The sequence below is a fragment of the Ahaetulla prasina genome, chromosome 1 (genome assembly GCF_028640845.1).
Source record: "Ahaetulla prasina isolate Xishuangbanna chromosome 1, ASM2864084v1, whole genome shotgun sequence".
Lineage (NCBI taxonomy): Eukaryota > Metazoa > Chordata > Lepidosauria > Squamata > Colubridae > Ahaetulla > Ahaetulla prasina.
This window is the reverse complement of record NC_080539.1, coordinates 244,927,074-244,954,076: the sequence shown is the minus strand read 5'-3', so window position 1 is coordinate 244,954,076 and position 27,003 is coordinate 244,927,074. Positions and strand designations below refer to the sequence as shown.

Sequence of the window (27,003 nt, the reverse complement as noted above, 5' to 3'; positions counted from 1 at the left end):
TTGGTATTTTCTGGACTGCTTCCTGAGGGTATCATGGTCTGAGCCTGATTGCTATTCAAAAAGCAAATGTATACATGCCTGTATAGATATATCTATATCTGTATAGATATAGAGGGGACGCGGTGGCTTAGTGGCTAAGACACTGAGCTTGTTGATTGAAAGGTCGGCAGTTCAGCGGTTCAATTCCCTAGTGCCACGTAACGGGGTGAGCTCCCGTTACTTGTCCCAGCTTCTGCCAACCTAGCAGTTCGAAAGCACATCAAAAATGCAAGTAGAAAAATAGGGACCCCCTTTGGTGGGAAGGTAACAGCATTCTGTGCGCCCTTGGTGTTTAGTCATGCCAGCCACATGACCATGGAGACGTCTTCAGGCAGCACTGGCTCTTCGGCTTTGAAACGGAGATGAGTACCACCCCCTAGAGTCGGGAACGACTAACACATATGTGCGAGGGGAACATTTACCTTTACCTTTATAGATAATCTCACCATTACCTGGTGGGCATCATGATGAATTATCGTTAGAACCAGATATCTAATTAACTAACGCCACTGGTTTTAGCTGTGTGTTTTTTAAAAGTACACACAAACATGGGTTCATATGAAAAGTCTTTTATAATTTTAGTAAAGCTTTGTGGCCTTTTTTGTCTCCACGTGAATGGAGCTAAATGCTACAGTCTTCATCAGGAATCCTGTTCAGTGTGCCTCTATTGCTCACACAAAGTAAAATGTTATTTATGATCAAGCCTTTGCCATAAAGATAGTGGCATCTCTTTTATGGAACTCTTTTTTATCTCTCTTTCTTTCCACATCTTATCCTGAATGGTTCCTAGAAGAATATTAACATTTTTAATATTAAAAAAATGTAACTTTCATCCTTCCTTTTGGTTGGCATTAGTTATCTTTTATACAGAAAAAAAGTTATGACTACAGGCAGCTAAGAGCTATTTATCTGGCTTGTATTGCACTTGGAGTGTCATAATCTAAACCAAGTATATAACTTCAGTCATACATTTTATTAAGTATATAATCAGATGTTACATTCTATACATAAAATAAGTTTAAGTATAATTCCAGATAATTCTGCAAGAAGACAACAGACGTATTCATCTTTAAAAGTGCATTTACATGTTAATTATTTTTAAAGAATGATATTCTTTCCTGTAGGATTTCCTGAAATATAGTGAAAAGGCTGGATTGGATTGCTTGGAGACAGAGGTACAGTTTATTTATTAGCTTTTATTTTAGTTAGTGACTAATACACTTTTTAAAAAAAAAAATTTAGTTATAATACATTTGGATATCTCTAATTGAAGATTGAATTGCTTCCTTCCACCCTTCCTTCCAGCAAGTGGGCAACAAAGCATGAGTTTATAGTTACCCATCAGTTTCTGAAAATGCCTCTTGAGACCCACTTGTCTTTACATATTTTCCAAAGAAAATGTTGTCCAAGCTCTTTAAAGTAATCAGTGGAGTTTGATCAGCTGGAAGCTGCATTTCTCCAAAGGTCAATTTGATGAATGGGCAACTCTTCACAATATATCCTGATTTCTGATTATGACCTGTATTCTCTAGCTGGAAGGGTTGATCCATGTGTGGTCCTAGTCAGAGGGGTCCAGCCAGCTTTTTATTTGTTCCCATATTTACTCTGTTCCCCCTCTCTTACAGAAAGCTGTAGAGTTGATGTGCCTTGTTCCTAAACGCTGCAATGACATGATGAATCTGGGACGACTGCAGGGCTTTGAGGTATTCCTCTGTTTCTTATTCAGTAATGCCAGTTGCTTTTTTTTCCCCTTGAAGAAATGATTGAGGCTTCTTGGAAACTTTAAGAATGAATATTGGCCTCTTCCCAACATTTCTAGCTATTAGAAGTGGAATTATTAGGAGCTGCCTTCTAGTCCTATACTATATGCAGACTATAGACTATAGACTCTAGACTATATACAGTAGTATGGAAAATATATAATCTAATATATATATATTCTTTGAAAATGTTTCTGAGAACAGAACTCATCCTCTGTTGTCCCAAAGATGCTTTTTCAGGAGGCAACTGGACTTTCTTGTTTTTTCTTTTGAAGACATTTTGCTTCTCATCCAAGAAGATTCTTCAGCTCTGACAGGATAGTGGGGAATGGAAGGAATTTTATTCCTTACAGATAGCTGGTCATTTGCATTCCTTTTAGAGGTCATTGAAGCACTTGGAGGTTTATCTGTGTCCTTAGGGTCACCTGAGTAGTGCTCCTGGTTCCTGTAGTCTGCAATTTCCCCCTCCCCTCGGGAAATCCATTCCTACTCCCACACCATTCAAGTATATTCATCCCAAATTGTATAGATAAAAGTCTGCAGAAATTCTCAGTCATCCAGATCATGGTTGTCCCAAAAGGCAACTGGACTTTCTTGAAGCTTCTTGGATGAGAAGCAAAAAGTCCAGTTGCCTCCTGAAAAAAGCACTTTTGGGACAACCATTACCTGGATGACTTAGAATCTCTACAGACACTCATCCTCTGTTATTAAAGCAGACTATTTTTTTAGGCTTCTGAATGCTGAATTTCCCAGAATGGTACGCTGAAGATCTCTAATCTCCGTGACCCCATTTTGCTTTGTGGTAGCAGGTTGTTTGTTCTTATTGCCACCACATATTGAAGGCATCTCACTTGGTGTCCACGCCTAATCAAAAATGACAGAGTAGTAAGACAGGCTGTGACAGAGTTGTCGCAACCTGTCTTACTAGTCTAGTAATTAAGAAGTCCAAATGCAAAAACACTGAAACAATTTCTTTAGTGCCGTGATGGCGAGCCTATGGCACGTGTGCCACAGGTGACACACGTAGTCATATCAGTGGGCACACGAGCTCAGCTGATTTTTGGGCCTTCTGGGCCCACCAGAAGTAGGGAAACAGACTGTTTCCTGCCTCCAGAGGGCTTGCGGGGGGGGGAGGCCTGTTTTTCTCTCTCACCTGGCTCCAGAGCTCTCTATGAATCTGGGGAGGGTGAAAGTGGCCTCCCACCCCCAGAGCCCTCCGGAGACCAGAAACAGCCCATTTGCCAACTTCCAGTTAGACAGGAAGTGACATTTTTTGCTGTCCCCAGCCTCCAGAGCCTCTCTAGCGAGGAGAGGGGTTTCACGCGCACATGTGCAAGGGGAGTGCATAGAATTATGGGTGTGTACACACATGCGCACGACCCTCCCGACCTCCCCCCTCCTGGCATGTGATGGCCAAAAGGTTAGCCATCACTGCTATAGTGTTTTGTATGTATAGAGATGACTAGGGTGTTCCACTCCTTTCTCCCATGCCCATAAGCATCAATCTTGCAATAGATAAACACACCTTCCAACTTTCTTTTTAAAATGTTTAAATTAAATTGAATGTTAAAATTCAGAGTGGAACACAGCAGCTTGCAGTTCAGTTATTTGGGGGCTAGGGGAGCTTCATTTTGACATACTGCCAGGCTAGACAGAGTTGAACTCCAGGGTGATGTAAACCATCACCCTGGATGATATTATCCATCTGATAATATATAATATTATATATTATATATTATCCATCTGATAATATATATCAGATGTATATTATCCATTTGATAATATGTATATTAATAATGTATATTATTAATATACATATTATCAGATGGATAATATACATCTGACATATATTATATATTGTATATATTGATAATGTATATTATCCAACTGATAATATACAAACCCAAATTGATGCTACAACTTTCACTTTTGGAGATCACAGTATCTAAAGGACTGTTTTTTTCCCCTGTGTTCATATTTGTGCTCTGAGATGGTTACCAGAGATGAAGGGTTACCAGAGTTGAAGGGTCCTTGCCTACAGAAATAGAGTGGGATTCTCTCCTCCACATCTCCAATTAAAGATGAACCGCGGTAGTGCAGTGGTTACAATGCAATACTGCAGGCTACTTCTGCTGATCATTGGCTGCCAGAAGTTTGGCAGATCAAATCTCACCAGGCTCAAGGTTGACTCAGCCTTCCATCCTTCTGAGGTCGGTAAAATGAGGACCCAGATTGTTGGGGGCAATATGCTGACTCTAAACCACTTCAAGAGGGCTGTAAAGCACTGTGAAATGGTATATAAGTCTAAGTGCTATTGCTATTGCTAAGGAATGTCCATCTGTTACCTATATTAATGTTGTTGTTTTTAGGGTATTCATTCTAGAAGCATTTTAAATGGGTATTCATTCTTGTTCTAATTTTAAAATTCTTCTATTTCCATGGAAATAGAAGTGGTTATTGTCTGTTACATATTAGCCCCTTTCCCTACTCATTTGAAATATTTCTGTGCTAACTTCATGTGTACATATGTGTGTTCTATTGGGTTGTTGTCATTTTTATTTATAGAGGTTGTCCTGAGGACAATATACTGCATAGCAATTAGTAAACTAAATACATTATTTTTCCTGCGTCCATCAACTTATGTTTGCTTCATTTTTTTTACCTGTCTTAGGGCAAGCTGGCAGCTCAAGGGAAATTGTTGCAACAGGATACATTCTATGTAACAGAGCAGGACTCTGGAGGGTTGTCTCGGCCAAAAGAACGCAGAGTTTTCCTCTTTGAGCAAATAGTCATCTTTAGTGAACTACTTAGGAAAGGCTCCTTAACACCTGGGTACCTGTTTAAGCGGAGCATAAAGGTAAGAGATTGATAAGGCCACCAGGTCAATAAAAAGTTTGCTTCTTTACATTTTTTCGGCCCCTTTAGCCTTATATAACCCCAATGCAGGTCACCTGCCAGGGCAGACCTTGTGGGGAGTCCTATCTACCAGACTGCATCTAATTCCCTGCCTACCAACTGACTTCACTTTTCAGAGACCTTTTTGCTTTGAAAGGCAGCTGCTGCTTGAATCAGTTTCCTTGAGTGAACGAGGGAGCCTTCCTCTAGGAAAGAATGGAAACCATCTCCCTATTTTCTGCCATAGCAAAATTAAGCAGTGTTAGCCTTCTTCCATGGGAGGAAAAGGGGAGTCATGAGCTGCCGTATCAGCAAACAAGAGCTAAAGGTGGCGAGTCCATGGTTTCCCCTCGTTCAGGGGTCTGCAAACTCGGCTCTTTGGCAAACTTGGCAAAGCTGGCTGAGGAACTCTGGGAGTTGAAGTCCACAAGTCTTAAAAGAGCCAAGTTTGCAGACCTCTGCCCTAGTTAACAGGCTGCCAGGGGCCAGAGACACACCTGGCAAAGTAAAATAACTCTCCTTTTTCACTTCAGAAGGTCAAAAGAATGGGATCACCAGTGCCTTTCTAGTTCTATGCTTCTAACATACAGGTAGTCTTCAACTTAACAACAGTTTGCTTAATGATCATTCCAAGTTACAACAGCACCGGAAAAAAAAGGGACTTATGACTGTTCTTCACACTCCTGACCATTGTAGCATCCCCGTGATCATATGAGCAAAATTTGGGTGATTAGCCAGTGACTCATATTTGTGACAGCTACCGTGCCCTGAGGTCAGGTGATCCCCCTTTTGCGACCTTCTCACAAGCAAAGTCAATGAGTGAGGAAGCCAGGTTTCACTTAACAACCTGTTACTAATTTAACAACAGCAGATTCACTTAACGGTGGCGAGAAAAGTCATAAAATGGGGCAAAATTCAACAACTGAAATTTTGGGCTCAATTGTGATTGTGAGTTGAGTACTGAAGAGCTCTGAAGAGCTTCAACCCAACGAGCTAGCTAAGTAAACTGCAAGGAGTTGTTTTAGTAAGTGTGGTCTTGTTTTGTCTTTGTGCCACGTCTTGTACGTTTGCATAGGGAAACCAAGATGGAAATTACTAGTAGTAGATGCAAAAGCAACAGAAGGGTGAACTCTTTGGTATATGTGTAATATGAGCTCTGCATCCCTTTGTACAGGAAAAGCCATTTGAGGGGAGATGTTCTGTAGGGTTTTTCCCAGTGTTTTACTAGCTGGATGACTTAAGGAGTGTATGACTCCCTCCCAGTGCAACTGCTTAATGCTGTACTTTCTTTGACTGCTTTTATAAACCTAAGTGATTGCAGTTTCTTCTCTTACAGGGTTGTTGGTTTTTTTTGCTGGCTCCAAAACTGAAAATTAGTTTTGACATATATTGTATACTTTTACTAATGTCCTGGCAGGTTTTTGCAAGCATTATGTCACATCAGCTCAGCTATAAATCTGTTCTTCCAGAAACTCAAACCCAAATTTGTTAATAGATTCTTGGCCATTCTTTTCCTAGCTTTGAGACTGGAATGTATCTGCCCCTTATTTAAGCAGTTATTATGTCTATGTCCAAGCAGCACTGGTTCTAGCTCCACCAACTTCATACATTTGAAAAACTCTGTTTTGCACATCTGTATAGCTGGGCAATTCTGAATAATCAAACAACTGAATTTTAAACTTTCCATCTTGACTAATTAACATTAGAAGATGACCTTCGCTAATTGATATTAACATTATGACATTAATAGTTTTACTATAAATTTTCATTCTCGCACCGTTGCCTTAGGTGATTTTTTAATCCAGACAGCAAGATATAAGAAATTGTCTTTATTCCTGCATACAGCTAGAAAAATTAAAAACGTATGTGTAACTATATATAAAATTCTATCTGAAAGTCTTCAACATGGACTAAAAACTTCAGCAGAAAATGTTCTCAAAATCGCACGACTGAGCAAATGGCATAGCACTCACATCAGGGCTGGTATTCACTTACCTTGGCTACTGGTTCACAAATGTGAGTGCGCACACAGGGCCTTCTGCGCATGCGCAGAGCATTAAAAATGGGACGTGATTACATCCGGGCAGGTGGGCGGAGCCTCTCGCAGCCACTGCTACCGGTTTGCCTGAACCAGATAGAACCCGCTGAATACCACCATTGGCTTACATGTATTGGCAAGATACCTAAAAAGCCATTTCAGACGATATTTGTGTGAACAATTTGTTTTGTGGAAAGAACTACAGTGATTACACTGTCTTTTTAAAAAAGGAAGCTCACGAAGATAATTCAGAAGTTGAATATACTTGGCAGAACACTTGAAGAACAAAACGAAATTTAATCTATAATGCAGCTCCCAGAGAAGAAACTATCTGAAGAGGCAAACCTGCTGCTCTTTTTATATGCTGCAGTTGAAGGGCTACCTTTGAGTCCACTCAAAGGGCTGTCAAACTCGCAGCCCAGAGTCCGGATGCATCACATGCTGGCCATGCCCATGCCCAGTTTAGCGAAGGGGGAAAAAGTCCCGACACATCATGTGATGCTGTCATGACAACATGAGTTTGACACCCTTGCACTACTGTACCATCAGATTCAGCATGATCCTTTCCATGTCCCCCTGTGCAGTTACTTTTATTTGTTTTTTTCTGGCTACTTGCAGATGACATATCTAATACTTGAGGACAATGTGGACAATGATCCTTGCAAATTTGCTCTCATGAATCGGGAAACATCAGAACGGTTCATATTGCAGTCTGCCAATCCTGAAATCCAACAAGCTTGGGTACAGGATATCAGTCAAGTACTTGACACACAGAGGGACTTCTTAAATGGTAAGTATTTTGCTGCTCTGTTGAAAGAAAGCCCAAGTGCTTTGCAGTTGGCTGTAAAATGTTGGTTGAATCTTATTCCAAGTTCAACCAAATATCAGTTATAGAGTCCTTTTCATTATCTGTGTCATCCATACTGAGCTATTGCAGTCTTCACCTTTATATGGAATATGACTAAAAAAAGGCTAAATATGTTATCCATGTTACATATTAAAAACTAAATTGAAGCCTAGCGGATTGTTGACTATTGATATCTTAGTACTAGTGGTGTATATTTTATCTTATCTTTATATTATCACTACTGTCTCTAATAGATTGGTTGTATTCACATAGGAATATACTTCCAATGCAGGTTAGTCTAAACAGTTGACGGATTTATAACTTCTTGGTAACTGCCACCCAGTAAAATAGATTTTTTTAACCTCTTCACTGGGCATCAGGTGGAGAGGGAGCCAAACAATGACACATGTGTGACAAATCATAATGGAAATCCTGTCATTATGTACTTGCATCCTAATCTGCCATTGATACATAAATTGTGCCATTTGCATGACATATATCAATCTACGTCTGGTCATTATGGCTTCCTATGGATGTCACTGAACAATTCAAAGTCAATGGAGAAATAGTGGTTGACCCCTTATTTCAATAATACAGGCAACCATCTCTTGATTATGTGCATAGAGCTGAAATAGCCACAAAGTTGTAGAACAATAGTTCATTCATTCATTTTAACTTCAACCAGGAGTATGTAGGGAAAATGACAGAACTTTTTCTCATGGTAGAAATCTTCACCCTTATTTCTGGCACATATCTCATCTTTCAGTAATAGCATGACATTGATATGATTTCTTCCTCATTCGGGAGAGACCCTACTAAATTCTATAGAATATTAGCTTAAAATAGTGTAACATGCTTTTCTTTAATAAGTTTCATGTAGGATTCCAAGCTTCACATTTTATGCAATGATACCACTGAACAGACCTATACAACAAACGTAAAGCATGTCACTATTATGTAAAACAAATTTCTATATATGTTTGTAGTTAGAGGATGCTTAATTGTCACAGCTCTTTTGTCCTTTGGACTGTAAAGCTAGAATATTGGAGACGCCTATGGCAACTCTTCATGAGACCTGAAATATCCAAAGTTATGGCACTGGGTTTTTTTTTTGCTCATAGAGTTTTTAAACTTGCTCCTTCCTCTTACTAATGAAAATGCTTCAGTTTTCCAACTGTTTTTAAACTAACAGCTGACTAGCTTTCAGCTGTATTTGTGGAACTCTTTTAAAAATATTTTAGGGAAATCGTATGCAGTAGACCTATCCTGGAAACTAGGAATGTTATAAATTTCGTTTTGTTTTCTTTTGAGGGAAAAAATGGAAAATTATGCCACTGATTTTCAGTGATTCACAAAGGTCATTTGTGACTCATTCTTGCTTCATTATATACTAGATGGGGAGATCTGCTGTAACACATCATATTCTCTTGTAGCATTACAGTCTCCAATAGAGTATCAGCGCAAAGAAAGCAGCAGCTCAGCTGTAATGAGACCCCAGACCAGCCGGGCACCTCAGCCCATCACCAGACCCTATTCCTCAGGACCTGTAGGATCTGATAAAACTTCAAAGGCTACAATGCGCAACCCATCTCTTCCACCTCTGAAGATATCTACCTCCAATGGTAACACAGGGCATGAACAGCACCAGCCTGAGGACAGATATGAACAGAGCAAGGTAATGGAACCACATCCATTCTAAATTTGGCCAGCTGTTGATCTGGTTGGTGGAGGAAGAAGTAGTTGAGACACAATAAACTATTGTTTCTTGAAGAATCCATATTTGCTTGTACAATGCACCAATCCGTAAGACATGGTTTACAAATCACAGTAGTTGACTTCACATAACAGAGTATTCCAAGCCAAACTCAACAAAATTTATTACGTGAACCAGGCTGAACAATAAATATATATAATACGTGCTCTGTGTAGTCATTAAACTAAGAAATATGTAAGTTTATTTTATCATAGTGAAAATACAGTGGGATATTAAGGAAAAGCTTAACAATCCACTGTATGAAGAATGAAGGAAAACTGCTAAAAAGCAAGCAATCTACCTGCTGACAAACATTAGGAATTAATCATTAAACAAAGGTTTATTGATGCCTTTACACTTTTTGACTGCCTCTTTTGAAGAAGTGATATAAGGAAAGGTTGATATTATATTTCCTTATATTTGACCAACCACTCATTTTTCCTTCAAAACTATTGTTCTCTTCTGTGAGTCTCTTGATGTGGATTTAAGCAACATCAAGGGAATTCATTGGGAATTCATGCACTTTGCTTCCCAAATGAGAATTTCAGTTCTGATCAACTGGAAAGATTAATAAATAAGGGACATGAAACATAATAGCATGTTCATGCCAACATTGTATTGTAATTTGCTTTAGACTTTGCCTCATCTGATTTGCTTGAATTGCAAGGATTAAAATATAGTCTTCGTTCTACTCAATATTGGCACTTAGTAATCTTTCCTTTGTGTCATAGATAATGCTAGTACTTGAATGGTTTCCAGGCAATTAAAAAACAAACAGGCTTTGGACAACTTTTTAATAGCAACATATGCTCAGATTCAAATTTGAGAATACAATATTGCTTTCACACTGGACCTTTTATTCTGAAATTGCTACTAGACAGTTCGATGTCAGTGGTCCAAGCAAAACCGTATTGATTCCATTAATTTCAGTAGGTTTTGTATTCCCCTATTGTTTGTTTTTTCAGTCTGATTTGTGGTCCTCTTAAGGTACTGAAAGAATTAATGCCTCCATACCTTATCTTGTATCAGTGAATAAAATACTGCTTCAGTTCTTAAGGGGTGATTTGTCTATCCTATTAATTGCCTTTTTGCTGGAGTTCCCAGGATGGCGATGAAAAGTTAATGTTATGCCACAGTTATCTTGTTGCTATTCTTTATGTTTCCTCTTCAGAATGACTTGGGTGGGTGCAATGGAACCTCTTCTATGGTGGTCATCAAAGATTACTATGCATTAAAGGAGAATGAAATCTGTGTCAACCAGGGTGAAGTGGTCCAAGTACTTGCCATTAACCAGCAGAACATGTTCCTTGTATACCAGCCTGCCAATGACCACTCACCAGCAGCAGAAGGATGGATCCCAGGGAATATCTTGGCTCCCCTCACTAAATCAACTACAGATAGTAGCGACGGAAGCATAAAGTAAGTGCTGTGTTGGATTCCCAGGGACCAGTATGTGGATTTTTGAGGAAAAATTAGAACACAAATGGTAGGATTTTCCTACTGTTTCCTTAGATCTTCAGTGCCATTGGAACAAACTATGCTTGATAACACAGCATGGGGTATTCATCTTTGGATAGTTGGGGTTTTTTGTTGATTTTTTTGTGTGTTTTTCCCCTTATAATTTATAAAATATTAAAATCCATAGACAGTTTAAAAAGCATGGTTTATGTTCTCCATCTTTTCCTAATCATGGACCTAATTGACTGGATTTCTATTTATCTTGTGTTTAAATAACATGTGTGTGTATGTGTGTAGACCCATACACACATATGTGAATGTGAAAGGGTGTATGTGTATATATGTGTGTGAGAGAAACAAACAAAACAAACATTGCTCTCCTCTACTGGCTTGAGTCCTGCTTCTCAAGGAAGAGATTTTATGTTGTCTATGGCAAATTCTTGTACAGTTTGTAACATTTTCATTTTGTTTTGTTTTTTCTGTTCGCATATTTTGTATAAAAAATTTTTTTTTGTTTGATAAATCCCTTTTGCAGTACATTCCTGTAAAAAGTATTTTGCACTATTTAAAAAAAATCCCATATTTGAAGTCAGATTGTGCAATATTATGGATAGTCGCAATGTTCATCATTGTACCTGTAATGTAACTAATAATTTTAAATGTACTATTTTAAATATGTAAAATAAATTTTCACTATGAGCATGTTTTGAGAAAATTATAAAAGGACCAATTTCTGACCCTCTTTAGTTCTTTTTTTCTTTCTGTTTTGTTCCTAATTTAATGAAATGTGAAATACTCTTTCCGATTTTTTTGTCATTTTGTTAATTTGAAATGACTAAATGCAAGAAAATGTTTTTTGATATTAAATACAAAAGGTACAATCCTTTTCCATAAAAACTGTTGTTGTTTTTTTACACCTGCAATTGTCAAATCAGTATCAGTTTTCTCACACAAAGTCACCAAAGCTTGATTTTGCCAGTGGTAAATCTTTCAATATTGTGGTTTAAATGCTGAAATACAATACCATGTTCCTTGCAACCAATCACTAAGCCTGGTTCTGGTGCTGTCATCCCAAGAGCTTATACTATTAATTATAATAGGGACAAAACCATACCAGTTGCAGATATGCCCTTAGTCATTGTTTACTCTTGCTTTTTCATAGATACTAACCACGTTCAACTCCAAACAGGATTTCTCTTTTCACTAAGGGCGAAATTTGATAAGAAGGAAGAATCCACGATATCCATGATTAAAAACCAAGAAGAAAAAGAGAATGGGCCTTTGAAGCAAGGCCTTAATCATTTCTGTGTTAATGATTAATAATGTGTTAATGAGAGTGGTCTGATGGTGGCAGAATTATATGGTCTAGTCAGTTTGCACATCCCATGAGCATAGCTAGAGATTGGCAGTGTGTGAAATTCTTAGCCCTCCATTCATAGGATAATACTGAGGAATCACCGAATTGATCACTGGGGAACCTGCGAGGCTGAGTCTTGCCAATTGTGTGTAATTAGACTGAATTGACAGCTGCTTAAATCCCAGTAACAACCCAATAAATAGAGTTCCTGAGAATGGTAAGATGTGGCGCTAATTGCTCCCGTAAGTTAGTCTGTTTAGGACCACTTCATATATGATAGCAATTGACTTAAAAATGCTACTCCTGCACAGCGGTGGCTTCATCTAAGCCCCTTAATGTCTTGCTACAGAGAAAATGGTGTCATTTACAGCAGCAACTTTTCAGGAATAAAGCTGTTCTGCTATAATGTCCTTGATGAGACAAACACTGAAGCTATGAAAATAAAGCATGGCTTACCAGGCACACAAAATAAATACCAAAGACGATGAAATGAGAGATGGGTGTGAAATGCAATGAGACACATACAAGGGAACAAATACACAGAGAAGGCACACCCACACACACACACACACACACACACACACACACACAATACACAAGAAGTGAAACAAAAATAAATGAGTGTATAAGGAAATTTGTCAGTGTAAGAATTAAGGCTATTGATATGGGCTTTGGTATAAGGCTAAACCAAACCTAAATTCAAATATTGCTCAAATGTCTTGGATTATGGAGAATTTTTTCAGTTAATCTTTTTTTAAAAATCCCATGAAATTACTTGCAGATTTGCACATGTCATTTATAGCTATTAGGTGAAGATTTCATATTATTGTAGAATGGTGAAGGGGCAAGGAAATTTTGTAATGTTTTGTGCATCCTGTTTCAGAGATGGGCCTTATCTGAATGTATACTAGAAATTGAGAACCTTTCCCTCCTTATTACTATTACAAAGTTAAACAGAGAGAGAGTCCCTTAAAGCAAGGGTTCTGGATTCATCTAATTTCACCTGTTCTACTTTCTTCAATAATACTTCCATTCTTCCCACTGGACTTTTGTACTTAGATGGATATTGAACTCAGCTGTAATCTTGAAATATTTCTATGAGATCTAGTATCAAAAAGCCTCCTCAAATACTTATAGTACACACATTAACTGCCTATTATAAGAACAGTACCATAGCACCAACACAAGCTAATAAATATTCATTCACAGGAACTAAAGGAGGGTGCAGGAGAAAAGCCAAACCAGACTTGCAAGATTCTGTTAATATAGCCAATATTAATAAAAATAGCTTTGGCCTTCGTGTGGAGTTGATTTGTGATTAGTTTGGTCCACATTGTGGGGCTGACTGTGGAGTACTATAATTAATTATACATAATTGATTTAAGATTAGATTTCATTCCTGCCTTGACTCTTGTCTGCTTTTAGAAACTCAGCACATCATTCGAAAGCTTAGTGCAGCCTAAACACCATTGTTGCTGTGTTGCAAAATTGGAACAAATTGCAACCAACTCCTCATTTGGTCATTCATTTTCACTAGAGGCGCTGTTAAATAGCTCAAAAAGATAGCTTTTTTATTCATATACATTTGTATACTGTTCAAATCATAGATCCCAGGTGCATATGCATAAGCATTTACTGCCTCCTATTTTGCATGCTTGCTGCTGTAGTAGTATCCTGTGTTGCTCTTGCAACAATCGTAATATGCTTTGTAGAATCACGTATTTGTATAGTATGTCATTCTGGTCCTGCATGAAGAAGGCACAATAGCAGGCTACTTACCTTTTGTTTAAGTATTTCTTTCCATTTCAGCGCACTTCCCAAACCTACAAATATATTTGAAATTTGAAGTATATAATTTCTGCTAGAAACCTAAAATCCTACTTATAAATATATGTTTTGATGAACTAAATTCTGTATTTTTCCACTTTACCTTTCATGTTGTTTTCTCTCTTCTACTTCCCCATCCCAAAGAAAAGCTGCTTACTGATGTCAAACCACTTTATTGTTACCGTAGCACAATATGAATACAGTCAATTGAATTCTCTCTTATTTTAGAAGGGTTTTTTTGGTTTGGCAAAACATTATTGACGTTGGACTGATCAAATGCAGGCGGAGTAAAACATCAGGAAATTTAAGTGTAATGAAACTTACTCCAGGGAATAGCCAATTCTATTACTTTAATAAAATTGCAGTTGAACTTTTGATGTTTTGGAATGTTGCACTGAACTCTGGAATATGGAACCTTTTGTCCATATTGGGGGCACACAGACTTCTCTTTCTATTCCAGTGCTTCTTGCTGCTTGAAGTATTGGTGTCTAGTGTTAAATCTTTGCATGTTACCAATCTTAAATATATAGTTTGCTTTTCCTCTGTATTTTAAAGATAACGTTTGGGTTCCAACAGTAATAATTGTATTAGAATAGTTTGAATTTCAGGTTTGAATATGTATATCCAAGTAGAGATATTGCAGGTGGCTTCCATTTCCTTGGGAGGAGCTGCAGAGATTCAGAACATGTATGCTCCTTGCCTTTCCACCTCCCTTCCTCTTCCTACTAAGACCTGCTATTTGATTAGTGCATTTTTTGGTATAACAGGAAGTCATGTTCATGGCATACCCTGCGCATGAGAAAGCGGGCGGAAAAGGAAAGCAGTGGCAAAACGGAAGCCAATGGCCTACGTAAACCCATGGATATTCTGGGCAACAAAGTCTCTGTTAAAGTGAGTAAGGCCATCTGAAGCTGTTCGCTGCCTACTGCTTCTCATCCTCACTCTCCCTGCAACATCCTGTCTGTGGACAGGGGGTGACATCTGGCTTTTGTTTTTGTTTGTTTTTTTCCCCCTTGTTTTGCTTTTATTTTTTAATTTCTTTTACTTTTTGGTAGTAGTAGCCATTCTGGCCGGCGTTTGCATGCAGGATTACAGCACAGCTTTTTTCTCCTCACCACTGGCATCCAAAACTGTAAGTAGAGCGAGTGTCTGTGTGTGCTCCTATGCGTGCGTGCATGCATGTATATGTGCCCAACGGGCAAGTAGTACTTTACTTTCAGTAGGTTATTTTTTTTAATAGCATCCCAAATATATGTGTGGTAAAAGCTCACCAGAGGTGAATGGAACCAAAGCATGCAGCCTAAACAGGAACTATTGTAAATACGTTCTCATCATTTTTTTAATAAGAGAAAAGAAAACTTGAGGAATGGTAAGCCATGACAATGTAGCACAGGAAAATGATTTGGTGGAGCTCCTTTGTCTGCCTAAGGTCTTACATGGCGTTATAGGCTTTCAGGCCTTACAGAACCGCTCATTTTAGAGTAGCATTCATATCACAGCCTTTGCTTTCTAAGAATTGGAGATGAGAAAGAAAACTCAGCATGTTCCTCTTATTTTTCAACTCTGAGCTGGATATGCACTGCTCCAGTTTTTTCTCCTGGCTTTGTCATGACACTCCCAGAATTTTTATCTCCCCTGTAGAAAGGATTCAAATAGCTTCCAGCTTATATCATATAGATCCGTGATGCCGAACCTATGGCACGCAGGCCGGAAGTGGCATGCAGAGCCATCCCTCTGGGCACACGAGCTGGGTTCCGGCACGCTGGCCAGCTGGTCTTCAAATGCGTGGGAGTGCCAGAAACCAGAAGACCAGGTGGCGCATGCATACCGGGCAGCTACTCTTCCAGTTTCTGGCATGTGCGCGCACTCTGTGCTGAAAAGGTTCACCAACACGTGTCATTCATAGATAGATAGACAGACAGACAGACAGACAGACTGACTGACTGACTGACTGACTGACTGACTTTATTGTCACTTTGAATGTACACTAATACATTAAAATGAAATTTTGTTGCGTACAACTCTCAAAGGGTCACCACCACTACATACACATGACTAAATAAACACAATATTATGCATATACCATTTATATGACACAGAAACAACACAATCTAGTTCGGATGTATACATGTACATGGCTTAAGAGAGGTACTAGCAGGGACAAGTAGCTTTTTCTTCCTCCTGCTGTTGTCTCCAACTCAATTGGTTAGAAGCTACTGATGGCAACTAAAAAATACAGAAGACATCACTGCTGTGAATGGTGCCTATTTCTATTAAATTTTGGTTTGTTTATAAGAGAACTAGTGTGATGTCATATGATGGATTAGAAGCATGATATGGAAGCCGGTTAGATTATTTGGGGACAACTGTACACACTCAGCCCTAGCCTCTACAAAATCATACATCTATCAACCTGCACTAGATTGGCATGATAATTTACAGTCCATAAGTATCACTGAAGATGCCTTCATCCTGCAATGGATTGATTTGAAATAATAACAATAGCAATAGCGATATCACCCATCACCCTTTGAAAACTTTCATGAGGCCTGGAGATGTGGAAATCTGCAGCTTTCCCTTTTCCTATCTCAATAGAATTGACATATATTGTTTTATGTAATCTGTCTTGTCTATTTATATCATTTAAATAATGTATGAGTTGTATTCAATAGATACTTCAATCCAGAAAATATGGATTCAATAGAATTCATAAGTTATGTGATTAGCCCTAATAAGAACTTCATACACCATATAAGGCTTTAATATGATTTGTTTGCTTTAGCTTGGCATGTTCTGAGTATTTATTTATTTATTATTTATTTTATTTATTTATTTGATTTTTATACCGCCCTTCTCCCGAAGGACTCAGGGCGGTGTACAGGCATATTATAGCATATTCAACAGTGGCAGGCTGAGCTATATTAACTCATAAACTAGTTTGGCATGGATTTAATATACTGTAGATTCCACATATTGCCGCTTCCATAGTTCCTATTGTTAGATCTAATCCATACTATAGAAGAGGGAAACATTAAGGAATGCCCAGTCAAAGATTTACTGTGATAGATCCACAGATTCCAAGTGAGCTAAAAAATGCATAATAAAAATAAACACAGTGTAAAACTATTGTCAAATCATCTGCTATCTTTCTGGAAGTTTGTACAGTTATTCAAATGTGAGGGAGAAAATTCTTAAGAGACCTGAGTAAAGATTATCCATTGTGACATTAGACTTTCACACCTTCTCTTGCCATATGTTATACTGAGTAAAGAACCTCTAGAGCAGCGAAACCAGCTGTCCTATCTCAGAATATATTCTGGCATTGATTTCAACAGTAACTTGGATCAGGCAATAAGAGTCAGTTCTTAATCACTTAAAAACCTGACAGGATCGGCTAGGAATGAATGACTCTTGAACAATTGAACTATTGTTCCAAGTTATCCATCCTTTGTCCATATTCATGCGTGTTTCCTTTATAAACTTCCTTGAATGTTGATGTTTGGCACTGTTTGTTTTTGATAGCAGAACAAGACTTGATACATTTATTTATTTATTTATTTATTTAATCATATTTATATACCGCCCTATCTCCCGAAGGACTCAGGACGGTACAAAACAAGTACTTACATTTTGGGAGAATGGTACAAATAGAACCTGTCTCTCTATATTGTATTTCTTCTCCCACTCCCCCCTTTAAATTCTGTTGTAAAATTAAGCAGATCTCTGTTTCTATGTCACAGAAAGTTCTTATCCAAATTCAACTTGATTCAGCAGGATGTTGCAAATTTAAACTTGTATTCTTACAACAAAAGTGTCTTAATTTTAATTAATCTTTCTCAGGTTTGTGTTTGCATTGTTTCATGGAAGTAACAGATGTTAGAAAGAAACAGAAATACATATATTTCTATTTGTTGTAATTGCTAGAAACTGGGATAGAACAACTGTATTTTTCATAATTGGGGAGAAGGAGGAATTTGTGCAATTGCAACAATCCCCATTCTTGGAGAATTCCTTCTCTGTAATTAGGGAAGACAAGAGGAACCCTATTTTATCTGAACAATTCCAAATATGTGATCTGTGTAAAAACAAACGGACATTTACAGTTCCACAGAGATGGAAAACATTTACCAATCAGAAAATGCTATGAATCATTAGTGTTTATCATCATTTCACTTTATTGCATTCCATTAAAATCCCACTTCTGATTTAAACCAAGATTATAATCAAGTAAACAAATTCACATATATCAAAATACAATATTGAAATCCTAGCTAATAGTTCTAGTACATTTAAATTTACTCATCCTTTGCAGAAATGTTCTTTTTTAAATTGACAGCACTATGTTTTAATTCTTTTTCTTCAAATTTAATTTAAAGATTAAACTTTTTAGAAGGAACATATACAGATGTATATGTTATCAGCTTCTTACTTATATTCTCTTCTTAACAGTATTGTTCCAGGAATGCAAAATTGCATGTATTTATATTTAAGTACTGTAGATGTAAATAATAAATGCTGTGCCAGCAAGCTAAAAGAGGATATAAGATTTGGAGTGTTTTTCCTAACACTAAATATAAAGTTATCTTTTCTATATATAGGACAACATTTTATTTTATCCCTTTTATTTCAAAACTAATATATATTATCCTGATCACATGGCTCTTAAGATCCCATAAAGCATATAATGCAAAGCAATTATATCAAGTATTAAAGTGAAAAGTAATGAAGTATTATTCACTTCTAATACCCAGACTGTTAAAGAATAGTTTTGGCTTGTAAAAATAGACTTGTAATTTGTCAGAATTACTTTATCAATAAAGTAATTATGAATGGACTGGATTAAGAATTTTCTTTCATTGGCAGGAATTTCTTCAAATTGTTCTTACTCATAAAGTGGGGAGTTTGGGATCTGATTGGCTGGTTTGCAAATTCCCACTGCTTCCCAGAAACACACAGATCATCTCCGTCCATCCATCCATCATCCATCCATCCATCCATTTATCTATCTATCTATCTATCTGTCTGTCTGTCTGTCTCTATCTTGTGTGCTGACCAATTCTCAATAACCCGGGTGGGGGCTCACAATCAACCAATTACAATAAAATCAGTAAAAGATGGCAAGTGCAACAGATCAAAGAGATTGAAGTGAGAGGTCTTACTCTCCCTTGCACCTCTTGAAGAGCTGGCTCTTCATGGCTTTTCTAAACAATATCTTTGGGAGAACCTCATTCCAGTTGGCACAGACTGCTACACAGTAGGTGTGCTTTCAGGTGACCCACCATTGTTTAATCAAAGGAACTCATAAAGATTTCAGTGGAACAGATAATCAGAATTGCTTCTTGCCCATTTTGTCAGTGGAAAAGGTTTTTCTGGACCATTGATGAAAAAAGTCCTGGCAGTAGGAAGCTTTGTTGGATGAGATCCATTGTCTTCTTTTGACTGCACTTTGTTACCCACCAACTTCTATTTACTTTCCTATCTCAACTATGTTATACAAGATTGCAGTTTAAGATATTAATTACAGCTATGGACTCTATGTCATTTGTCGTAAGATATCACAAAATTCTTCGTTACTATTTCTTAAAAGTTAATTTTGATTTGTGATTTTTGCTTTAAAAAGGGAGGGGGATATGCACAACACAGGAAACGTTTTTCCATTTCAAGCTTAGAACACAGCCTTTTCTGAAATGTTTTATTTTACTGTCTGAGTTGACAGCGTCCTAACAAAAACCAAACCAAACTGGCTTAACTGTTCTATGCTATGAAACAAAACTTGGATGCTGTCCAGTGTTCTAGCATAAAAAACGAGGGATTAATCTTGTGCTCCCTAAATTATTCGCACACAGTTGCTACCCTCCTACCTAATCTGCGGGAAAATTGTCCAAGATAATTTCAAAGGCAAAACAATGGAACCAATTTTTTTTTCATATAGAGATTGTGTAATGTTTTCAAAATTATTTAAATTATGGCTTGGCCAATCTTTCTTCAGCTGCTGACTGATAGCAATCAGAATGGACTGCTATCCCACCCACTTAACAATGTTAAGTAGAAATCTAGGCATATATTTTTCTAACACAACATGCTCAGAACAGCTATTTTAATGCAAAGTGTAATCTTGGTCCCCAAAATAAAGCTAAAAAGCGACAGAGCATCCATTTAGCCAAGTACTGAAACAGCAAATCCTCTTTTGAAGAGATAATATATTAGCTCATGCCTCCCCTTCTTTATATACACAAATCTCATGAGCATTTATGGTGACTGAAGAGACCCCACTTTATGGATGAATCCTATCAATGTCTTTCGTGTGACAGGACCCAAATTCGAGATCCTGTTGTGCCTGTCTTGGTGTTGTATTATGTGTGTTCTGCCAAAGGATGATCAAATCTGTCAACACTGACAGAGCATGGGGTAAGATATATTTGGTGGGCATCTCCCTCCTTAATCCATTCAGCGAATGGAAGAAGGATGCCCTTCATAGCAAGTGTGCTACCTTCTGCTGTGCGCTTAATTTATCTAAGGGGGAATTAAGAAATACATAATCAGAAAATGATATTCAGATTTTTAAAACTGGCTTCACTTCTGAATTCTGGGTTATTCAAGTTTCTTACAGTTGTAGGACATTAAAAAAATTAATAATTAGCATTTGGTACGGATGGCTGAAATTCTAAAAAAAAGGGCACCCCAAAAGATTGAATGAAGCATTAGACTCTTGAATCCTCCAGAATTCTTATTTACTTGCCAGAATTGGATGCGAAAGATTATTTAGATATAGTTTTGTCAGCCAGGTTCCAAGAGCCCGCCCAAATGGGGAAGCTGATATAGCAGAGGTAGCGTTTCATAGTGCTGCTTCCATTAATGTATTTTTTCTAAATTACTTAAAGGCAGTTTTTCTTTTATTTTATCCAGTGTGTATTGTGTGTATCCAGTGACTTTCTGTTGGAAAGTAATTTTGCGTTATTGGTGGCCATTTCTATGTTGCTCTTTAATTGCTCTGCTCTTCTCCTCTTTAATCTCTCTGCTGATCAAAACTCTGTTCTTTTTTCTCCATGCTGCTCAAAAGGAGACAAACAGTTCAGAAGAGTCAGAATGTGATGACCTTGATCCCAACACTAGCATGGAGGTAGACCATGATCCTTTCTATCCACCCTGTCTCGAACTCAGTACTAACTTCCCCAGAGAATTGTATGCCTGTTTTGAAATAGTATCTATAAAATTTGGTGTCTCTACTCTAAATGAGGGGGTGACTGTAATATACTGTAGATTCGGAGTGGAGTGCCTGTCCCAGACAGAAGATCTTAGACAGCAAGCTATCTCTCATTTAATTTTAACAATATCCTTCTACATCAATGTGAGATATAAGATACCAAATTGTCTGGCATTCTGGACATATTTATTCTGTAAATGAATCTGGAACTTCCACTGTAAGCTGTAAGCATCAGTATATATACAATTAATTTCTCAACTGTTATGAATACAGCAGATTTGCTCCTTCTCGGTTCCACTGATCCAACTTTGAATGGGACAGTCTGATATGCTAAATAATATATAATGGAGAGCATCTATTAATTAGAATTTTGATCCGACTGCAATAGATCAAGAACCATGATAGTTCAGTATTTACAACAAGGTCAATAGCAATCTGAAGAATTTGCTGTACTAGTGAAATGCAACTGCTAACAGTAAATGAGTACTAAGGGCAAAGGGCAAAATTCCTATAAGAAGACATACATCAAGTAGTTAAAGCTTTCTTGGGAATCCCTGAGTTCTGGTACAAGATATTGAATGTGAAGTTACTTAATCATTTAGAAGACTGTGCATTGCAAAAGATCCTTTCCACTGAAAATAGTTGAATAATAATTAAACAATAACATTACAATATGAAAGCACATAGATTAAAACCCCAAAACGAGGAAAAATGGGAAAGGTCTTCTAGAACAGGGGTCTCCAATCTTGGCAACTTTTAAGATGTGTGGACTTCAGCTTCCAGAATTACCCCGTCAGCCATTCTGGCTGAGGAATTCTGGAAGTTTACAAGTCTTAAAGTTGCCAAGTTGAAGACCCTGTTCTAGATAACAATATATCACTAAGCAAGTCTGTTTTAGAAACAAAGCATCTGTCTGAGAACTTAGAGATGAAGCTCTTATTATTGGGGGAAAATACTACAGAAAACCACTTTGCAATGATGCAGCAATAGCACTAAGACCCCTTCAGAGTGCTTTTACAGCCCTCTAAGCGGTTTACAGAGTCGGCATGTTGTTGCCCCCAACAATCTAGGTCTTCATTTCACCCACCTCAGAAGGATGGAAGGCTGAGTCAACCTTGAGCTGATGAGATTTGAACTGCCAAACGGCAGCTTGCAGTCAGCTGCAGTACTGCACTCTAACCACTGCACCACCTCGACTCTCTAAAAAGCGCTTCTAATGTTCTCAGACCATTTGGAAAACATAAGAATATTACACTTTCATAATTAGCATGTTTGGGATACCTGTAAAGCATACAGGTAAAGAGATCTCACTAATATTTAATGGGGCTGTGCAAATCCCTCCAAAGAGGTACTTCACAATGCTCGGGTATATGTACAAAACATTTATTCATATCCACAAAGTTCAGTAATGATGTAACTACTTTACTGATGTGAAGAATAGTGCTTTTCACATCCCTCCAAAAAGGTACTTCACAATGCTCGGGTATATGTACAAAACATTTATTCCTATCCACAAAGTCCAGTAATGATGTAACTACTTTACTTTTGCATTGTAGAAGACTTCTTTCTAACAATGTGCATAGTCCTAATATTTAATATATTAGAACACCTAAAATCTGTATTCCTTTACCAATTCATAAATAAAAGCTAGATTTGTGGACTTTGGGTGATACATAGTCTGCACTGAAGTAATACCTCCCCACTCCCTTATTGTGTTTGCTTTTGACTAAGCAATGGTAATGCTGACATCAGAGTACTTGCTGTGCCTTGCAGTTGTAGTTTATTTTCAAAGCCTTTCAATAGAATATCCATTGCTACTGCTTTGCTGATTTATTCATATAAGTTTGAAGCCAATGGACAAAGAAGAAGGAAAGGAAGTTAGAACAAAACAAGATGCAGCAGTAATGTTTGTTTGAATGAGGCAAGGGAGATGACTTAAAATGCTGCTGTTCAAGTATTACAGGAGTAGTAAACTCTATGTGAGCACAAATAGAAATTTCTCCACGTATTTTTCCTACATCGTCCCCATGAAAATAGAGCAAATCCCTCATTACCAATTTGTTTCTTGGCAAACAGACCCCCTTCCGTGGCCATTATATATTTGTGCTATCCACCTTGCCTCAAACACTGTTGATTACCTAATTCTTCCAGGAAGCTCACTCCATTATGTTCCTCTATATCGAATTGTCACGTTAGAAGTGCTGTAACGTTCCCCAGCGAATTGTTTATGTCTTCTAGTGAGTATACATAAAACAGAAACTATGTTTTGCTTTAAACCTGGAATGTGCCCATTATGTTCCAGAAATTCAGCCCTTAAGCCAGGGGTGGGCTTCAAAAATTTTAACAAGGGGTTCTCTACCCTGTTGCTGGGTGGGTGTGGCCATGATGGGCGTGGCCTAGTCAGCCTCCTGCACCATGGCAGGGAGGGGTTGTTTTTGTCCTCCCTGGGCTCCAGAGGGTTTCTTCAAGCCTCCGGGAGGGCAAAAATGGCCTCCCCATGCTCCAGAGGCCCTCTCCTAACTTCCGTTATGCACCCTCCCTGAGCCTCCATGTGCGCCCTGCACTTACCTACGTCCAAAATGGGCCATGTGGGGATTCCTGGGAGGGGGTGGGCGGGGCCAGCCAGGAGTGGGATTTGGGGGTTCTCCTGAACCCCTGCGAACCCCCAGGAGCCCACCCCTGCCTTAAACACTGACATTTGCATGGTGATGACCTCGAGCATACCATCCCAGATGCCTAAGAATAGGTGTTTGAGATCCACTCAGTTGCAAATCTAGATAAATATGAGCTTTGTAAGGTTACTTCCTAACTTGGATTGGAGTCCCAGATAATTTTCCTAACAAGAGTGACCTTTTTCAACCACTATTTGCCCCTAAAAGTGCTGTTCGTAGTAAAAGAGAGCGAAGAATGGTTGGTCTGATGGTCAGGAAGCCCTCAGGCAAGAAAAACTCAACTAAAAATATATTGTTGATCCTCACTGAATCTATCCAAGCAGTAGATTGACATGGTGGAAAAGGCAGAACTATTTCATCTCCAGCAAAGATGTGTGTCCTGCTGTCAACAGCCTCCCCAGGTTAAAGCAAATTAATATATCTCTTTTCCTGCTTCCTTAGTTTTATTTTTTCTATAGTTTTGCACAATGTTGCATTATTTCATTAGTATTCCACAATGGTTTAGCTTGCTTTGTTTTTTTACTATCCCAGATTTAGTCCCCATAAACTTTTGGGTGTGGCTGTTTTTTGCAAAGAAAATGATTTATAAACACAAAATACATTCTGATCCTTCAATGCACACTTCCATTTTGCAGCATTAATAAATCAAAATTAAAGGCTGCTACTTCATTACCTCATGCGCTAAGTTCCCACTGCTTAATGCATCCCTTTGAAACCTGTAAGACTTGTTTCAAAGTCTGCAGATATGTGTTCCATACAGGCGTTTGCAGCCTGAATTGTGCTTGTCAAAAACCATTAAAAAGAATGGCGATATTAAAGAAAGGCAATTAATTTAAGATGCTCACATCCAAAAAATATTCACAATTTGGTGCATTTGAGCCTTTACGTTTTTTTAGAGGAATGTTATCAAGTCATCAAGTTCCTTACTGGTGTTTGCATGCTTCAGCCTGAATTGTGGGCTATATATTATGACACAAAGCTTGTCAAAATTCATGAAAACAAATGGTGATATTAAAGAAAGGCAATTAATTTTATTTATTTATTTATTTATTTATTTTATTTTATTTTTATACCGCCCTTCTCCCGAAGGACTCAGGGCGGTGTACAGGCAAGATAAAACCAACAATACAAATATACACGTTAAAATACCTTTAAAAAACTTATTTAAAATTAGCCTGAAGTTAAAAATTACCGTTAATTAAAACCCCATTTAAAATTGCTAAAATTCACTTTTAAAATCCAATTTAAGCCAGCCCCGCGCGAATAAAAAGATGTGTCTTCAGTTCGCGACGGAATGTCCGAAAGTCAGGTATTTGACGTAAACCCGGGGGAAGCTCGTTCCAGAGTGGGAGCCCCCACAGAAGGCCCTTCCCTGGGGCCGCCACCCGACATTGTTTGGCAGACGGCACCCTGAGAAGTCCCTCTCTATGGGAGCGTACGGGTCGGTGGGAGGCATGTGGTAACAGCAGGCGGTCCCGTAAGTACCCAGGTCCTAAGCCATGGAGCACTTTAAAGGTCGTAACCAACACCTTAAAGTGCACTCGAAAGGCCACAGGCAGCCAGTGCAGTCTGCGCGGGAGGCGGTGTTACATGGGAGCTACGTAGCTCCTCTATCACCAGCGCAGCTGCATTCTGGACTAACTGAAGCCTCCGAGTGCACTTCAAGGAGCCCCATGTAGAGAGCATTACAGTAATCCAGCGAGAGGTAGCAGGCGCATGAGTGACTGTGCATAAGGCATCCCGATCAAGGAAGGCGCAACTGCGAACCAGGCGAACCTGGTGGAAGGCCCTCCTGGAGCGGCCGTCAAATGATCTTCAAGCGACAGCCGATCATCCAGGAGGACACCTAAGTTGCGCACCCTATCCTTTGGGGCCAATAACTCGCCTCCGACAGCCAGCTGCGGCTGCAGCTGACTGAATCGGGATGCCGGCATCCACAGCCACTCCGTCTTGGAGGATTAAGCTTGAGCCTGTTTCTCCCCATCCAGACCCGTCGGCTTCCAAACACGGGACAGCACTTCAACAACTTCATTGGGGTGGCCGGGGTGGAAAAATACAGCTGAGTATCATCAGCGTACTGCTGGTATCTCACCCGAAACCACTGATGATCTCACCCAGCGGCTTCATGTAGATGTTGAACAGCAGGCGAGAGAATCGACCCTGTGGGACCCCACAAGTGAGGCCCCTCGCGGTCGACCTCTGCCCCCTGTCAACACCGTCTGCGACCGGTCGGAGAGATAGGAGGAGAACCACCGATATCGGTGCCTCCACTCCCAATCCCCAGCCGGCGCAGCAGATACCATGGTCGATGGTATCGAGCGCGCCGAGAGGTCTAATAGGACCAGGGCAGAGGAATAACCCTGTCCCTGGCCCTCCAGAGATCATCCACCAATGCGACCAAAGCTGTCTCCGTGCTGTATCCGGGTCGGAAGCCGGACTGGAGCAGGTCTAGATAGACATCTTCATCCAGGTATTGGGGTAGCTGTCGCGCCACGGCACTCTCTACAACCTTCGCAACAAAGCGAAGGTTGGAGACTGGGCGATAATTACCCAAAATAGCTGGGTCCAGGAGGGCTTCTTAAGGAGGGTCTCACCACCGCCTCTTTCAAGGCGGCAGGAAAACCCTTCCAATAAAGCGTTGATAATCCTCTGGAGCCAGCCTCGTGTCACCGCCTGTGTGGCCAGTACCAGCCAGGAAGGGCACGGGTCCAGTAAACATGTCGGGCCGTGCAGCCTCCCCAACAACCTGTCGACGTCCTCGGGAGGCACAGGGTCAAACTCATGCCAAATGGACTCAACAAGGCGTGCCTCCTCTCCCTCGCTTGGATCATCCCAAATTCGGTCCAGACCGTCCCTCAGCTGAGCGATTTTATCGTATAGATAACCACTAAACTCCTCGGCTCGTCCCTGCAAAGGGTCATCCGCACCTCCTGATGTAGGAGAGGCGGGTCACCCAAACAGGGCGGCGGGCGGTTATCTGCCGGCGCAATGAGGGTGGGCGTAGGCGCCTCGCTTCCCTCATTGCCACTAGGTAGGTCCTAGAATAGGACCTAACTAGTGTCCGATCAACCGGGCGACTGGACCTCCAGGTGCTCTCAGGCGTCTTCTCCGGCGTTTCATCTCCCTCAGCCCCTCGGAGTACCAAGGGGCGGA

General features: G+C 39.3%; 2 protein-coding genes across 4 annotated transcripts in view; both read left to right on the top strand.

The window, feature by feature from the left end:
• Nucleotides 1–11,681, top strand: part of KALRN (kalirin RhoGEF kinase) — a 545,114-nt gene extending 533,433 nt beyond the window's left edge. The window contains exons 44-49 of one of the 3 annotated variants that reach the window (XM_058195145.1): nt 1,164–1,214; nt 1,665–1,742; nt 4,471–4,656; nt 7,351–7,522; nt 9,013–9,254; nt 10,504–11,681. In XM_058195145.1, coding sequence (XP_058051128.1) covers nt 1,164–1,214; nt 1,665–1,742; nt 4,471–4,656; nt 7,351–7,522; nt 9,013–9,254; nt 10,504–10,755 — 981 coding nt within the window. In that variant the 3' untranslated portion in view covers nt 10,756–11,681. The remainder of the gene's footprint in view (nt 1–1,163; nt 1,215–1,664; nt 1,743–4,470; nt 4,657–7,350; nt 7,523–9,012; nt 9,255–10,503) is intronic. The other 2 variants (XM_058195128.1, XM_058195137.1) reach the window with 2 other exon arrangements.
• A 3,066-nt stretch (nt 11,682–14,747) lies between these two features.
• The window catches only part of LOC131203927 (kalirin-like), a 29,628-nt gene continuing 17,372 nt past the window's right edge, over nt 14,748–27,003 (top strand). The window contains exons 1-2 of the mRNA XM_058194691.1: nt 14,748–14,865; nt 21,035–21,094. Coding sequence (XP_058050674.1) covers nt 14,770–14,865; nt 21,035–21,094 — 156 coding nt within the window. The 5' untranslated portion in view covers nt 14,748–14,769. The remainder of the gene's footprint in view (nt 14,866–21,034; nt 21,095–27,003) is intronic.